The sequence below is a fragment of the Rattus norvegicus genome, chromosome 1 (assembly GCF_021556685.1).
Source record: "Rattus norvegicus strain SHRSP/BbbUtx chromosome 1, alternate assembly SHRSP_T2T, whole genome shotgun sequence".
Lineage (NCBI taxonomy): Eukaryota > Metazoa > Chordata > Mammalia > Rodentia > Muridae > Rattus > Rattus norvegicus.
In genome coordinates this window covers 149,047,323-149,061,162 of record NC_141534.1, presented here as the reverse complement: position 1 = coordinate 149,061,162, position 13,840 = coordinate 149,047,323, and the positions used below count along the sequence as shown (strand labels likewise).

The following is a 13,840-nucleotide window of genomic DNA, read 5'->3' as shown; positions in this document are numbered from 1 at the left end:
TAAACAGATACCAGCTATTTACTCATCACGCTCTTGTCAATTCTCCCAGACATTTTTAGGGTGTAGTTAAGGCATCAGGTTTTCAAAAGCTCTTCAGCTCAATGAAAAGCTCAACAAGCTTGAGGTCAGCCATCCTGGAGAACCACTGAATTAAACCAACATGGTATAAAATGGCACTCTTGGCCCAGTTTCTTCTATTCAGTGACAGTCGATAAGCTGCTACTAGTAAGGCAGGAAGAGGATAAGGAAGAGCATCCTGTTCAGGTCGCTGCCACATTCATGTCCTTTCCTAAGATAGTGGTGGGAGCACTTCTATCTGGTCTCAGCATCAGGCACCATTGCACTTTATTTAAGTGTGTCATCAGGTTTCTCAGAAACATGGCCAATGGATAGCTTTGAAACCCAGTCTTCTAGAACAATGCCAAGTTCCAACACTGGGATCCATATAAGGATCCAAAGTGTAGAGAAAATTTCTTGTATGACAGTAAAGTCCTCTACATAAAGAGTGAATGTTGACTAATATGGTGACAGAAACCCTCACAGGAGACTATCTAGCTGAATGCCTCAGGTTGGGGACAATACAGGGATGATGTGAGGGCCACGGAGCATTTTGATTCCTAGGACTCAATGACCCAACAAGGACATAGGCTTACTAATGGCCTTTAAGATTTTCCTTATATAAACTTGGAGTTGATAGCACCTGATTCTTAAAGCAGGCCATGAAGCCTGCATATGGCAGGCAGGGCTCAGCTTTGGGTAGAGCACCTGACAAATGACCAGTGAAGCATGAAACCTGTATGTTCCTCTGGTTGCATGACCATTTATAGAAGGCAAACCCTATGGTCCCACTGCCTCAGCAGTTGCTCACACTGAGGGTACATAGCAGTTCAGAGGGCCAGGAAGTAGAGCATGATTATCATGGAGGCAGACACTCATGAGACTCGCGAAGCTTCCAGGTTCCATATTTGGAAACTCCATTGCCAGGTTCCCCTTTGGTTCTCCTGAGTCCCTTCAGAGAAGTCCCTAGAGTATAGTGTCATTGCACCAGATCTTGGAGGAAAAAGAATGCTCTGATTTGGGCTTTCTGTCTTTCTCACGTCTGGAACTATTCCAACACTCTAACACTGGCCAAGCCTGATGTGACCGGAGTATCATCATCCCCTCTATAGAGAGGCCAGGCACAGACAACACCTTTTTAGAGGGACTTCTGGGCTGTGTGATGAAGGTACATCATGATACCTCTTCCATTACTGCTGGGCATGAGAGGTACCACATCTGTGGCTTTTCTAAAAAGTGAAACCATTTCTTCTATGTGTCTTCCTTCTAGGTTTTTGAGTCTGACATATAGGCCAACTCCAGGTGCCAGATGATATTTACAGCATATTCCTCAGTACCTTGCACACCTGTCCTTCTCTCTGTTGTATCACTTCCACGACTCTAAGCCCTGGAGTATGCATGATTTCTGCCTCACACCATCTTGGCTGCAATTTACACTTCGTCCCACTGGCATCTGACTCTGTCACTCCCTAATGGGCTTGGCCATGACCCAGCCCTTAAAATTCCTATTACCCTGCTGGAATCCTCTTAGACTCTGGCTCTCCATCTGGCCATTTGGCTGTACTGTGTCCCTCTTCTTCCACTTGACATGGGATCCAGTAGGACAAGCTCATTTGAAGCTATGTCAAGAATGTGGGGAGTTAGTTTCTGGACTCTCAATAGGCTTTTTGACGGTTATTGATCAGAGGCCATGAAGATGCTGTGAGTAGGACTTGCTAAATGTGTTTAGATGCCCCTGAGATTCCATAACTATGGTATGGCTCAGATCAGCTCAGAAGAACAGCTCCTACTTACTTGCTGCTTTATTTTTCAATCAACATAAGCCTGGCTTCTGTTCCTATGACCACACCAAGGCTCTCAGGAAAAGGTGACCAATGACCCCCTAATGATAAGTTCATAACTTCCTCCTTTGGATTCTTACATAGATCCTTCCTTCCCTAATAAGCTCTTCTCAGTTGTATTTCTCTTACACTGGGCCCGATCACTCATTTGAGTTCAGAGTCCAGGTCTCCTTATGCCTCACCATGTGACTCCAACAAGCTACCTGATTTTAGTCTCTTTCTTAAAGAAATAATGGTTGTACCTGCTTCATAAGATTGTTCTGAAAATCATGAATGACTGTCTATAACGAGTTTATAGATAGCGCTAGGTACAAACTACAAACTCAAAAATACTAGTTAAGGGTTTGGGTTTTCCTAAACTGGAAAGAACATCAGCTGGGAGACACAAAAGAGTAAATAATTTGAGCTTTTAAAGAGCCAAGCCCACAGAGGTACATGGCACAGAATGTTTATGGGTAAGCAGCCTCAGTGCAGCTGGACTATATGGAGTGCTGCTGGCCTTTAGGTGTAGCATGGGACATCCTTTCTACCTGCCTCTGACCCTCCTAAACCCCTAAATGATCAAAATGAAAAGCAAGAAAATGCATCTTCAAGAACGTTCACTTTATGTAAATCCAGAACAGTGTTCAGGTCCTAAACATGGTGTCTATTCTAAAACGGTGTCTTCAGAGGAGCCATGACACATCTGGGCTTGGCTTCCCTTGTCCTTCAATTATGGAGAGGCTAAGTGTATGCAAGACCATATATTTTTTGGTTTGAGGAAGGATCAGAGCAGATTTGAGGTGAGAGGAGAGAGGGAAGTCAAAAGGACATGGTGACAACACAGCCTTACTGCTACCATTGGATAAAAGAAGAGATCACTCATAACAAAATGGCAGCATGGTCATGGGAAAACAGCTATTCTGGTGAATTTTTAGTGACTTAGTAAATGTGGGTGTCCACACTATTTTCCAGCTTATTTTAGATAACATAAACATTTCTGTCTCACTGGCAGGTTCACATTATTTATTCTTACAAATCCCAGCAACTCAAGCCAGAGGACAAAAAGCAGACTAGAAAATCACTTGAAAGCAATTCTGTAAGGTTAAAGATAACCAAGGACTCGCACCCCAAATCTGTCCTGATCCTTCCTCAAGCCAAAAAATATATGGTCTTGCATATGCTTAGTCTCTCCATAATTGAGGTCTATGGACAAGGGAAGCCAAGACCAGCTGGCAACAGGGTTGATTAAGTGGAACACCAGAAAAGCCAGCTAAGTGAACAGGTTTCCAGTTTAAGAGCAGAAGGTTAGGAAATAATAGGGATATATGGAAGTTCCAGAGGACACAGTGAGGCATTAACCAAATAAGACCCAAGAACAGGAAGCTTGGGTATCATCTCACCATGGTGATGGCATTGAAGAATTGCTGGGGTTGAGAAGTATGGCTATTAGGTTTCAGCAAAGTCATCAATAAGGAACTTGATTGCCCCATGTATTGGCAAATGTTGGTAAGGAAGATAGGAGCTAGAGGTGTGTCCTCCAGTAAAGTAGAAAGTGTCTTGAAGGCCTACCTACTGAGTCTACAACCTTCTCTAAGGATAATGGTTAAAATGGCATACATAGGAGGTGAGAACATGGAAGCAAAGGAGAAATGAGGCTGGGAAAGTACCCTGCTCATCACCTGGCCCTAAGATGCAGTATTGGAGAGAAAGAATGGTCTATAAATGTTCAGAAAGAGCTGATCACAGCATGGCCAAGCAAATGCTATTTATCAGTGGTGTTGGCTGGAGACAAGAGAGTGGCAGAACTGTAGGTCAGCTCAGGGTGGCTGGCTCTTGCTAGGAGAATCCTGCCTCCTTTTGTTTCTATGGCCTACATGGTCAACAGGCTATGGACTATAGTGGGGTAAAGAAAAAATGCTTTATTTTTCTCGTTTTGTTTTCCTCCCTAATGCTTATGAAATTCTTCTCTCCCCTGAATGCCATAATGATTTATAAACCAATCCTGTCTATTGAGTGTCCTAACAACCACGATGTATTCTCCACATGGCATTCTGTCTATTTTTAAGGAGGCTGCTGGCTATGACATTAATTTCCCTTTCCTCCAAGGCACTTTACAGCCTAGTCACCCTGATAAAAATCAGGTAGGTACGAGACTAAAACAAACACCATGCCGTGCCATTGGCCGCAGACATTCCTGATTTCCAAGAGGCTTTAGAGCTTGGAATCTCAGGGTTTTAGAATGTCAAGATTTTGAAAATATGTTCTCAAACTATTCCCAGGAAAAAAAAAATGTTGGTGTCCATGAATCAGCAGAGAGCAGCAGCTAAGAGCGTGGGCTCAAGAGTCAGACAGACTTGTGGTCAAACAGGCCAAAGGGTCCAATTGGCAGTCATGGAGTCTAGGGTAAACCTCAGGTCTTGCTTCAGTCTTGCATGCCTTGTCTTTAAATAAGGATAATGTCTGACTCTCAGCGTTGCCAGGGAGACTAAACGAGATAAAAACGAAAGGTGATTTCTGTTGTAGGTTGTCAATAAGTCTCATTACTTTTTAATGTTTGGATTGCTTTGTTTTGTGCGTTTCTCCAGGAAAGACCTCAATCAACATACCCACACATGCAATAGCAAAATAACAGTAGTTAATTTCTGATCTTTCCTCACTGCAGGCAAACTCAGGGGAGGCTACCTGACACAGTACATGCTCTTTTATAGGGGAATGAAGACAATAAAAAGAAAAGCAGGAATGGGCCCTAGAAGCTGTCACCTCCAGCTCCCTACTCCCTTCATACTGTGTCACCTTTCTGCTGCCTGTTTGTCCTGATTTCAGTGGTTGGGTCTCTCCTACAGGACACAGATATGTAAATATGTAGATAAGCATTCTCTCACATACACAAATATGCTTCATACAGCTTAGCTTTGAATAGAATGAAAGTATGCTATTGACGTCGTAGCGAGCTTAGGATTCATAGTTAATTGGCCATATACCCAAACTGTCATTTATTAAAAGCATGTTATTATGCTAACTGATATTTGAATTATACAGGAAAAAAAACACCAAGAAAGTACCTTTTATCAAATACTCAGCTCTCCTACTCTTAATATTGTGATTACAGATACATTCCTGGCAAAGACAGCCAAGAAGCAATTCAGCTTAATCCCTACAAGGCACACTCACAAGCAGACATTCCTTAAAACGGACTGTCCTTAAAACTAGCTCTCCCCCAGTCTACCTTTCACTGCTGAAAGCAAGTTGGAGTTTTGCTTGGCCTGCTTTACCCACGGAGTTGAGACAGGCTGAGGATAAGACGGCAAGAGAAGAAACCGAAACACGGATGACGTGAAACACTTACTGCTGCACACCGGCATCTGGCAAGGTCTCACGAGGGGGAGCCCCGGCAGGTCCCTGCACAGCGTCTCAGCTAGGGGGACTCTTCGGCCTTTGGCAGTCAGCTTTTGACACACCTGCTTTCTTCTCTGGAATCCAACCCCACAGGTGACAGAACACTGCAATGAGAGTAGCTAGTTAGAGCATGCACAGGCCAGCCTGTTGGGGAAGCACAGGTCAGCCTGCAGGGGCAGCACAGGCCAGCCTGCAGGGGCAGCACAGACCAGCCTGCAGGGGCAGCACAGGCCAGCCTGCAGGGACAGCACAGTCTCCAATGCAGTTTTCACTATATAGAGAGCTTCTCATCTCAACTTCTCTCCCTTCCCTTTCTTTTCTTTTTCATTAATTTCCCCCTTTCCTTATTTTCTTTTTTCAGTTCCTTCTTTCTGAGATTAGCAAGTAACTGACAGTAATCTATTGTTGTAGAATTTATGATTATCATTTTTTATGTTAAAAGTGATGACTATTTTTTTGTGGTGTGTGAGTGTGTGTGTGTGTGTGTGTGTGTGTGTGTGTGTGTGTGTGTGTGCGTGTGTGTGTGTGTGTGAACAAGCGTGTGTGAACAGCACGCCCACATGCAGGTGTGTGTATGCACATACTTGTGGAGGTCATAGATTAAGTGCTTTTCACTTCTGCTCTTCATTTTATGTTTTGAAACACTGTTTCTCACTGAGCCCAGGATTCACTGATGGGCTAGACAGTTTGGTCAGCAAGCCCTGAGAATACAGCTGTCTCCACCCCTTCCAGGCTTGGGTTACAAATGTACACCACCACATCTGGCTTTTATATAGGTTCTGAAGTTCTGCCCTAGGTCTTCACGTGTGAATGGCAAATACTTTATCGACTGAGTTCTCCTCAGCCCTCTGATACACTTTTCACTGTATGATTATGAGGTAAAATAATAATAAATGGAGAGTGTGAAATGGATATATAAAAATTATAAAAATCAATATTGCTGCAGTCCTGTTCATAGTAGCTACAAAAAGTAAGTAGTTAACAATGCATTTAACCGAAAGATAAAAGGTCAGCATGATGAAAATTATAAAACATCGATGGAAATCATTGAGATGGATACACAAAAACCAGAAAGAGAACCCATGGTCATAGATCAGAAGAATGAATGCTGGAGACTATGCACATCTCCCCAAGCAATCTGCGCACCTAAAGCCATCCCTTCAAAATGCTAACCTAATGCCACCCACTTCAAAATGTCTTCACAGGACTGTGAAAAATCCTAAAGTTTGCAGTCAATCAACCAACCAACCAACCAATCAATCAATCAATAATAGTCAAATCAGTCTTGAGAAAATGGAAGGAAAGATGCTCTGCAGTACCCGCTTCAAAATAAACCCTAGAGCTCTGTTAGTTAAAGCAGGACATAGTTAATATAAATTAATATAAAAATAAGCATCTAGAGTGAGGGCTCACACTAGAACTAAACCTGTGCGTCTACAATCACCTGATTTTCACAAAGGTGCCAAGAACATGCACTAGGAAAACAGCGGTCCCTTCATTAAGTGTTGCTGGGTAACGGGGTCATCTGCATACAAAAGAACGCCCATTAGATCCCTACTTCTCACCTGCTCCAAAGATACGCGACTCAAAACAGAAAGAGAAAAACCGAAGACCTGAAAGCAGCCAGAGAAAACAGAGGAACACACAGTCTGTGCACTGGAATAGACAAGAACTTTGGGATGCGCCCCTAAAGGCACAGGAAGCAGCTTTACAGTCAAATGGGACTTCATCAAACTAAGAAGCTTCTGCACAGCAAAGGAAAGGAGATGACTCTCAGAATGAGTGATGACCCACAAAAGGAGAGGGAAGGTTTACATACTATGTCTTCTAGAAGAGGGTACATATGAGTGATTCATCAATCTCTCAGTAACAAATCCAAGTAGCAACCATTACTACATGGGCAATCCACCTAAATGGGCCCTTTCTAAGAGAAGACATTCAAATGACCAAGGGGCACATGAATGATTTTCACTGTAATGAGATATTACCTTACTCTTGTAGGACAGACTTTTATCAAAGATAACAACAAGTACTGGAGTTCTGGGGAGAGTATGGAGAAAAGGGACCCCGCCATTCCAATGGTCCATAGGAATGTAAATCAGTGCAACCACTATGGGAAACAGTATGGACTTTTTCTCAGAACAAAAAACAGAACTACCACCTATTTGGGCAATCCCACCAGTGAATGTTTTTCCAGAGGAAATGAAATCAGTATGTTGGAAAGGAATCTGCCTTTGCATGTGTGTGCAGTTCACAGCAGCTGAAAGATGAAAGCATAAGAGTCCATCAGCAATAAATGGTTAAGGAGATGATGGCGCATTTGCATCATGGGATACGCATCCTGACACAGGAATGGAACCCCGTCACCCGTGACAACATGGATGGAAACTGGAGGGAAAATGGGGGGGAATGTATCATTGGGTATAATTTGAAAGTCTTCCAAGATCCATATGTACAGACATGGTCCCTAGAGTGGTGCTAATGGGAGGAGCTGTCCCTTTAAGGGGTGGGATCTGAAGGAACGCTCCTTAGGTCTTCGGGAGTTCATCATTAAAAGAGATCCACACACCCTTCCTATCTATGCTCCAGCTCCTGGAATGAGATGTGACCACTCACACCAGCATTGTCCACCACACTCCCCAGAGGTGAATGGTGCAAGTCCAGGGACTTCAAAGTTTCCTAAATTGTGAGCTATGTAAATCTTTTCTCTTCATGAGTTAACTGGTGTATTGTTGTGTTAGTGCAAAGCTGTCTAGAAAGATTCCATTCAAGAATGACCAAAACTTATATTTACAAAATAACATTAATACTCAGTATCCCCTCAGGTACACGCAATTCTAATTTAAAGCATTAATGCAATCTTATTAAGTGCATTAGGGGAAAATTGAATAAAATTACGATAACTGTTGAATGTTTGTTTTTTGAACAATAATTAATTTCAAAAGGAATACTCTGATATTACTGTAGAAGATTAAAGAAATATAAAACATGGATAGTTATCTTAACTGCATTTTTTTTGACTTAAGGGACTAACCAGGGACTTATGCTAAGCAAGGTAAGATAGTAAGTCCACTTTGGATACGATCCCACGTCCTTCCAAATTCTCAGTTTGTCTGTTATGTCAACCAGGTGATGTCAAGACTTCTGGTATTTACATTCTGTTCTGCTCAGTCAATTGCTGGTTCATTAGTTTTAATTTTATACTTAAATGTTTCACCACTAATTTTCCTTAAAGAAAAAAAAAACAAGGTGAATTAATTCCTGGGGTCTATGATTTGAGTCAACTTTACAGCATTTTGGTCCTCCGAGTTCATCAAGGAGGCACATCAGATGGTTCTCTGACCTGCTCTTGTTGCCTGTTCGCATGAAGAGCAACCATTATGGAGAGAACACTGTCAGGCCTTCCATCCCTCAGATCCTGCTTCTTTGTCTCCTTGTGTTGAATGCTAAAGGAAAATAAATGGCTTTACCTATCGTTCTGTTTACTGCTTCTGCTCTTAGACCTCTGGGCTCCTTAGTTAAGATAACACCGAGGCAGGCTGTCTTCTAGGTTGTATTTTCTTAGATTAATAGTTGACGATTTGCTCTTGAACTTTCTCTTTATTAACAATTTATTATTTATCTTAATGTTATGAGCGTTCTGTCTGCAGGTACACTTGCATGCCAGAAGAGGGTATAGGTGGTCAGCTCATGAACTTCTACTAAAGGAGGTCAATGGTTCTTATTTAATCTCAATATTGAAAGTTCCTTTAACAAACGCTGGTGAGGCCATCAGTGTTGCTAATGAATAATGTCCACCTGTCCTGGTGGCTCCTTTTCCCATCATTTCACCATATCTATTCTAGAATGTGTACCATCTCTCTGATCATGATAAGTTATTATTTTGTTGTTATTGCTTGCGAAGCAATCTTTGGTTGTGTTAGTTTCTATTTATTTTTTGAACTTTACAACATATTGCACAATTTTTATTATGTACACTTATTATCAAGACACACACACACACACACACACACACACATATATATATTAAAATATAGGCATCTCGTTTAGGGCCGAGTGCACGTTTAGTCTCTCTGCACATTGTGAGTCTCTATGTTAGTTCCTATCTACTGCAAGAAGAAGTTTCTCTAATAAGGGCTGAGGGAGGCACTGATCTGCGGATATAACAATATGTCCTTTTATGCTTCTTTAGTAGAATAACAGTAGTAGGTTTTTTTCACTAAGACCCATGATTATCTATCCTCAGTTTCTTGGCCATTTTAGCAGTGTCAAGTATGAGCTCTGTCTCATGGACTGGGCCTTAAATCCAAACAAAAAGTGGCTGGCTACTCTCATGAGGTTGGTCCTACTATCTGCACCACTATCCTTGCCATCGGGTCTCTGATGTAAGTCACAGAGTTTGCAGCTGGATGATACCGATGATCACTGTTCTTCTTTAGTAGCATGCAAAGTACCTTCCAGCATCATGAATGCTATCTACCACCTCAATTTCTTTATTCCCAATGACATAATTGACTTTATCTTAAGCAGTAGGACTTATCATGGGGTTATGGAGAGTAACCAACAATCTTAGCAATAGCCTGGGATGCTTGGGGAGGGGTCTTTGAGATCCCTTTGGCACTGGAGTTTTTATGTAGTGATGCATGATTTCTAGTCGGGGCATTGTCTTAGCCATCACATGCTGATTCTACTTAAATTTCTTTCATGTATGTATTAGCATACACAAAATGAACTACACGGATTTTTGAACTTTTTATTTTGTGTCGTCGTTGCTGTTGTTTTGATTTTTGTTTTTGAGGGAAGAGAGAAAGAGAGAGCATGAAGTTAGGTGGGTAGGGAGGAGGTAAGTAAGATCTGGGAAGGGAAGGGGGACAGAAATAATAAAATCAATACATTGTATAAAATATTTTAAGTAAAAGATAAGTTAACAAACATTTTTAAAAGGTTTTATTTCTGTTCTTGTCTCCTCCTCGTCTGTTCCTGCTGTCTTTCCAGCTCTCTCTATTCCCTTCTCATTACCATAAAATCTCAGACCTCACTTGTAAGCCATTTTCCTCTGGACCTAATGATGGTGACTTCTTTTGCAATACAGAGCCTGATTGTCATTCTCTCTGGGGAGTGTCTTATCCAGTGACTCTGTTTGGAATAGTTCCCTGCACCCTGAGTCTTCCTACAGTCTTCACGGTTGCCTTAATGCACACATTCATGCTGCTGCTCTGAAAGCATCCAGCTGCAGATGGACAGAACAAATGTAGAGGATGAGCTAACATACTCCCCATGGCTTTTCATCAAGACCCTATCATCAAGTCATTTATTTCCTTTACCCACAACTCTGTTCAGGTTGACAGCATTTGATTGGTTGCGGGGACTAGGAAAGGAGGTTGTAGATTACATAATGCTGTAATAATTCTGCTATTGCTGCCTCCATTTCTTCCTTCACACCATCTCATCTTTGGCATCCTTCCTCCACAAGGAGGTAATAAATGTGGTTTCTCTTCAAACTCTTGCTTTCCCACAATCCTGCAGTCTTTGCTTCTCCCATGGGTAGTACACAGTCCTTAATCCACTCTCTCTGTAATTAAAGAACTTTGCACAGGCCTTTGAGGTTGGCCACACTTAATTCTGTGGAAATCTGTATCTTTCTTGGTACCCAAGGAAGTATTTGTCAACACTCCACTTTCCTTCTCACTTTGACCCATATTTTTATGGTGTTTGGTAGGTGTGTTTTGTAACTTAGTTTGGAATTGCAGCCATTTTATTGTTCATTGATGAGCGAGTTTCTATCTTATTCTCTTTCTGACTTGTTTTTGAATCTCAAAGAGGAGTGAATTGTAAAATGACATTACTGTCATGTTTAAAAGAAAATATACACCCAAAGCTTCCATATAATAAGTGTGAACATCAACTTTTTCTTTTTTTTTTCTTTTTTCTTTTTTTTTTTTTATTAACTTGAGTATTTCTTATATACATTTCGAGTGTTATTCCCTTTCCCGGTTTCCGGGCAAACATCCCCCTCCCCCCCCCCCTTCCTTATGGGTGTTCCCCTCCCAACCCTCCCCCCATTGCCGCCCTCCCCCCATAGACTAGTTCACTGGGGGTTCAGTCTTAGCAGGACCCAGGGCTTCCCCTTCCACTGGTGCTCTTACTAGGATATTCATTGCTACCTATGGGGTCAGAGTCCAGGGTCAGTCCATGTATAGTCTTTAGGTAGTGGCTTAGTCCCTGGAAGCTCTGGTTGCTTGGCATTGTTGTACTTTTGGGGTCTCGAGCCCCTTCAAGCTCTTCCAGTTCTTTCTCTGATTCCTTCAATAGGGGACCTATTCTCAGTTCAGTGGTTTGCTGCTGGCATTTGCCTCTATATTTGCTGTATTCTGGCTGTGTCTCTCAGGAGCGATCTACATCCGGCTCCTGTCGGTCTGCACTTCTTTGCTTCATCCATCTTGTCTAATTGGGTGGCTGTATATGTATGGGCCACATGTGGGGCAGGCTCTGAATGGGTGTTCCTTCAGTCTCTGTTTTAATCTTTGCCTCTCCCTTCCCTGCCAAGGGTATTCTTTTTCCTCATTTAAAGAAGGAGTGAAGCATTCACATTTTGATCATCCGTCTTGAGTTTCGTTTGTTCTAGGGATCTAGGGTAATTCAAGCATTTGGGCTAATAGCCACTTATCAATGAGTGCATACCATGTATGTCTTTCTGTGAGTGGGTTAGCTCACTCAGGATGATATTTTCCAGTTCCAACCATTTGCCTACGAATCTCATAAACTCGTTGTTTTTGATAGCTGAGTAATATTCCATTGTGTAGATGTACCACATTTTCTGTATCCATTCCTCTGTTGAAGGGCATCTGGGTTCTTTCCAGCTTCTGGCTATTATAAATAAGGCTGCGATGAACATAGTGGAGCACGTGTCTCTTTTATATGTTGAGGCATCTTTTGGGTATATGCCCAAGAGAGGTATAGCTGGATCCTCAGGCAGTTCAATGTCCAATTTTCTGAGGAACCTCCAGACTGATTTCCAGAATGGTTTTACCAGTCTGCAATCCCACCAACAATGGAGGAGTGTTCCTCTTTCTCCACATCCTCGCCAGCATCTGCTGTCACCTGAGTTTTTGATCTTAGCCAATCGCACTGGTGTGAGGTGAAATCTCAGGGTTGTTTTGATTTGCATTTCCCTTATGACTAAAGATGTTGAACATTTCTTTAGGTGTTTCTCAGCCATTCGGCATTCCTCAGCTGTGAATTCTTTGTTTAGCTCTGAACCCCATTTTTTAATAGGGTTATTTGTTTCCCTGCGGTCTAACTTCTTGAGTTCTTTGTATATTTTGGATATAAGGCCTCTATCTGTTATAGGATTGGTAAAGATCTTTTCCCAATCTGTTGGTTGTCGTTTTGTCCTAACCACAGTGTCCTTTGCCTTACAGAAGCTTTGCAGTTTTATGAGATCCCATTTGTCGATTCTTGATCTTAGAGCATAAGCCATTGGTGTTTTGTTCAGGAAAATTTTTCCAGTGCCCATGTGTTCCAGATGCTTCCCTAGTTTTTCTTCTATTAGTTTGAGTGTGTCTGGTTTGATGTGGAGGTCCTTGATCCACTTGGACTTAAGCTTTGTACAGGGTGATAAGCATGGATCGATCTGCATTCTTCTACATGTTGCCCTCCAGTTGAACCAGCACCATTTGCTGAAAATGCTATCTTTTTTCCATTGGATGGTTTTGGCTCCTTTGTCAAAAATCAAGTGACCATAGGTGTGTGGGTTCATATATACCCAATGCTTCCATATAATAAGTGTGAACATCAACTTTTTCTTAATTACCACTGAACCAAATTGTTCACACAACACAGTAGTAGAACATGTATGTATTAGAGTACACAAAACAGACTACATGCATTTTTGAACTTTTTATTTTGTGTTGTCGTTGCTGTTGTTATGATTTTTGTTTTTGAGGGAAGAGAGAAAGAGAGAACATGAAGTTAGGTGAGTAGGGAGGAGGTAAGTAAGATCTGGGAAGGGAAGGAGGATGGAAACTTTTTTTAATGAGGCATCTCTAATGATTGGGAATGTTTAATGCTCCTCCCAACCTCCATTTTGCCTGGCAGGATAATTTGTACTTCCCTTTATTGGATAGAAGACTTACAGGATGTTCAGGACTATGGGAGAGATGACATATTTTGGGCCCTCTAGTACCACAGATAAGGCTTCAACCTTGTGATGAAACATCTATGATTCCACTGAAGATGTTTGACAGATTCCCCCGGAAGACCTTTCAGTAATAACATGTCCTAAATTCTTGCATCTCTGAAAATGTTTGTCTAAGGCCTTTCAATTTGAAGGTGAGTTGGGCAGGGTATAAAATTGTTCACTCACATTTATCTTAATTATGCTACTCTTTTGTTTTCCAGCACAGAGTATTAGTGCTGAGATATCTGATGCTACTACAATCTTCTTTCTCTAATAAGCAACTTGATTATCTTGTCCAGGTGCAAACACCACACTTTTTTTTTATCTTTAAAGTATAGACATTTTAGTAAGTCCTATCTTAATAATGATTATTTCCAGTTTTTGT

General features: G+C 41.7%; 1 protein-coding gene across 4 annotated transcripts in view; it reads right to left on the bottom strand.

Moving 5' to 3' along the window:
- Window positions 1–13,840, bottom strand: part of Adamtsl3 (ADAMTS-like 3) — a 321,025-nt gene that overhangs the window by 44,829 nt on the left and 262,356 nt on the right. For all 4 annotated transcript variants that reach the window (NM_001107533.2, XM_087558105.1, XM_087558126.1 and 1 more), the window contains 1 exon segment: window positions 5,227–5,380. In NM_001107533.2, the coding sequence (NP_001101003.2) occupies window positions 5,227–5,380 (154 nt within the window).